The sequence below is a fragment of the Procambarus clarkii genome, chromosome 79, assembly GCF_040958095.1.
Source record: "Procambarus clarkii isolate CNS0578487 chromosome 79, FALCON_Pclarkii_2.0, whole genome shotgun sequence".
Classification (NCBI taxonomy): Eukaryota; Metazoa; Arthropoda; class Malacostraca; order Decapoda; family Cambaridae; genus Procambarus; species Procambarus clarkii.
Genome location: NC_091228.1, coordinates 23,103,859 through 23,107,749, shown reverse-complemented (window position 1 = coordinate 23,107,749; position 3,891 = coordinate 23,103,859). Strand labels below are relative to the sequence as shown.

The 3,891-nt window shown below is 42.0% G+C and overlaps 2 protein-coding genes across 3 annotated transcripts in view; both read left to right on the top strand.

Annotated features, from left to right (window-relative positions):
* The first annotated feature begins 301 nt into the window (after positions 1–301).
* LOC123749489 (uncharacterized) lies at positions 302–1,858 on the top strand. The gene has a single exon (XM_045731584.2). It carries the CDS (start codon positions 302–304, stop codon positions 1,856–1,858), a length of 1,557 nt encoding a protein of 518 aa, XP_045587540.2.
* LOC123764549 (beta-1,3-glucan-binding protein) overlaps positions 1,815–3,891 on the top strand; it is a 38,640-nt gene continuing 36,563 nt past the window's right edge. For both annotated transcript variants that reach the window (XM_069314600.1, XM_069314601.1), the window contains exon 1: positions 1,815–1,910. The gene's annotated coding sequence lies outside the window, so the exon portion shown is untranslated. The remainder of the gene's footprint in view (positions 1,911–3,891) is intronic.

Below are 3,891 nucleotides of genomic sequence, written 5' to 3'. Positions count from 1 at the left end.
TTGAATATGAAAACATAAGAATGAAATTACCTACAGAAGGCCTATTGGCCCATATTTTTTGAGATATATACAAGAGTTGTTACATTCATTCATTTTCTCTTGCTTCTTCTATGCTGGTTCGGGGTCTTGAAGTGGGTAGAATATAGTTATGCGTTAATTGGCTGTTGATTGCTGGTGTTGAGTTTTTGATGTGTAGTGCCTCGCTGATGTCGAGTCTCCTGCTATCGCTGTATCTATCGATGATTTCTGTGTTGCTTGTTAAGACTTCTCTGGTGATGGTCTGGTTGTGGGAAGAGATTATATGTTCCTTGATGGAACTCTAGAGAAAACAGACAACAATCACTATAGGAAGACCTCATCCAGCTCTTCAGCTGTGGAGTGCGTACTCATCCAGCTCTTCAGCTGTGGAGTGCGTACTCATCCAGCTCTTCAGCTGTGGAGTGCGTACTCATCCAGTTTTTCAACTGTGGAGTGCGTACTCATCCAGCTCTTCACATGTCGAGTGCGTACTCATCCAGCTCTTCAACTGTGGAGTGCGTACTCATCCAGCTCTTCAACTGTGGAGTGCGTACTCATCCAGCTCTTCAACTGTGGAGTGCGTACTCATCCAGCTCTTCAACTGTCGAGTGCGTACTCATCCAGCTCTTCAACTGTGGAGTGCGTACTCATCCAGCTCTTCAACTGTCGAGTGCGTACTCATCCAGCTCTTCAACTGTGGAGTGCGTACTCATCCAGCTCTTCAACTGTCGAGTGCGTACTCATCCAGCTCTTCAACTGTCGAGTGCGTACTCATCCAGCTCTTCAACTGTGGAGTGCGTACTCATCCAGCTCTTCAACTGTCGAGTGCGTACTCATCCAGCTCTTCAACTGTGGAGTGCGTACTCATCCAGCTCTTCAACTGTCGAGTGCGTACTCATCCAGCTCTTCAACTGTGGAGTGCGTACTCATCCAGCTCTTCAACTGTCGAGTGCGTACTCATCCAGCTCTTCACATGTCGAGTGCGTACTCATCCAGCTCTTCAACTGTCGAGTGCGTACTCATCCAGCTCTTCAACTGTGGAGTGCGTACTCATCCAGCTCTTCAACTGTCGAGTGCGTACTCATCCAGCTCTTCACATGTCGAGTGCGTACTCATCCAGCTCTTCAACTGTGGAGTGCGTACTCATCCAGCTCTTCAACTGTGGAGTGCGTACTCATCCAGCTCTTCAACTGTGGAGTGCGTACTCATCCAGCTCTTCAACTGTCGAGTGCGTACTCATCCAGCTCTTCACATGTCGAGTGCGTACTCATCCAGCTCTTCAACTGTGGAGTGCGTACTCATCCAGCTCTTCAACTGTGGAGTGCGTACTCATCCAGCTCTTCAACTGTGGAGTGCGTACTCATCCAGCTCTTCAACTGTCGAGTGCGTACTCATCCAGCTCTTCACATGTCGAGTGCGTACTCATCCAGCTCTTCAACTGTGGAGTGCGTACTCATCCAGCTCTTCAACTGTGGAGTGCGTACTCATCCAGCTCTTCAACTGTGGAGTGCGTACTCATCCAGCTCTTCAACTGTCGAGTGCGTACTCATCCAGCTCTTCACATGTCGAGTGCGTACTCATCCAGCTCTTCAACTGTCGAGTGCGTACTCATCCAGCTCTTCAACTGTGGAGTGCGTACTCATCCAGCTCTTCAACTGTGGAGTGCGTACTCATCCAGCTCTTCAACTGTGGAGTGCGTACTCATCCAGCTCTTCAACTGTGGAGTGCGTACTCATCCAGCTCTTCAACTGTGGAGTGCGTACTCATCCAGCTCTTCAACCCTCTACATCGTGCGCAGACGCGACGCGCAGGCCCGGAGCCTCGGCCCCTGACTACATAACCTGACAGCCAGACGGTCCCGGCCGTCCCGCGTCAGTCTGCTGCAGCTACGGGTAAGGTCACGTCGCTCCTCCTCGCTGTATACTCTCGGAGCTTTGGTGTTTACCCGTGAAGGTTGGCCAGTCAGCCTATTGTGGCCTGCACCTTGCACTTGTTAGCTCCCTCACTAACCTGATCCTTCATAAAGACGATAATTCTTTTAATGGCTCCTTAATTGTCTTGAAATGTGTGTTATTTATTTATTTATATACAAGAAAGTACATTGGGGTTAAGAGGGAACATAGCACTGATGTTCTTGTAAAGCCAGTAACACGCACAGCGTTTTGGGCAGGTCCTTAATTTGACAGTTAATATTAAGTTGGTAATTTCTAGCAAAATTGATTTTTTTTAACATGTACATTGTAAGAAAATTTGAGAGAGATTAGTAGGTACATCATATTATAATGTAAGGGTTATAAACAGGTTCATTGTGGCATAACTTGAGGAATATTTCAAGGTATACTGCAATTATATATGCGTTCAATATAACAACCATTATAAGATGATAGCAATGGTTACAATGGACAGGTTGTATAGCTTAGGTATACTGTATATATATATATATATATATATATATATATATATATATATATATATATATATATATATATATATATATTATTAAATATGACCGAAAAAGTAAGATTAATAATTCTAACACGAATTTTCTCAATCTTTCGTACATTACGCTTCACTGTTGGAGGTAAATCAAAAATCAATTCTCCAAAATTCATTTTTATTTCTAGTCTGACGCGACACGAGCGCGTTTCGTAAAACTTATTACATTTTCAAAGACTTTAGTTTACAAATACACAACTGAATAGAACTTACGCATCTCCGATTTTATATCTACATTTGAGAGAGGTGGATGGGGTGAGGTGGCATTAATAGGGTATTAATTTCATCAACACAAGACAGAACAAGAGGTGGTATTAATAGGGTATTAATTTCATCAACACAAGACAGAACACGAAACAATGGGTATTGAATAGAAGTGATTGTAGAAAGCCTATTGGTCCATATTTCTTGATGCTTCTATATTGGAGCGGAGTCTTGAGGTGGGTAGAATATAGTTGTGCATTAATTGGCTGTTGATGCTGGTGTTGACTTCTTGATGTGTAGTGCCTCGCAAACGTCAAGCCGCCTGCTATCGCTGTATCTATCGATGATTTCTGTGTTGTTTACTAGGATTTCTCTGGCGATGGTTTGGTTGTGGGAAGAGATTATATGTTCCTTAATGGAGCCCTGTTGCTTATGCATCGTTAAACGCCTAGAAAGAGATGTTGTTGTCTTGCCTATATACTGGGTTTTTTGGAGCTTACAGTCCCCAAGAGGGCATTTGAAGGCATAGACGACGTTAGTCTCTTTTAAAGCGTTCTGTTTTGTGTCTGGAGAGTTTCTCATGAGTAGGCTGGCCGTTTTTCTGGTTTTATAGTAAATCGTCAGTTGTATCCTCTGATTTTTGTCTGTAGGGATAACGTTTCTATTAACAATATCTTTCAGGACCCTTTCCTCCGTTTTATGAGCTGTGGAAAAGAAGTTCCTGTAAAATAGTCTAATAGGGGGTATAGGTGTTGTGTTAGTTGTCTCTTCAGAGGTTGCATGGCGTTTCACTTTCCCTCTTATGATGTCTTCGACGAAACCATTGGAGAAGCCGTTGTTGACTAGGACCTGCCTTACCCTACAGAGTTCTTCGTCGACTTGCTTCCATTCTGAGCTGTGGCTGAGACCGTGCTCTCAGCCACAGCTCAGGTCAATATATCAGCTCAGCTCAGGTCAATTTATATATATATATATATATATATATATATATATATATATATAGCTCAGGTCAATATATATATATATATATATATATATATATATATATATATATATATATATATATATATATATATATATATATATATATATATATATATATATATATATAGCTCAGGTCAATATATATATATATATATATATATATATATATATATATATATATATATAAAT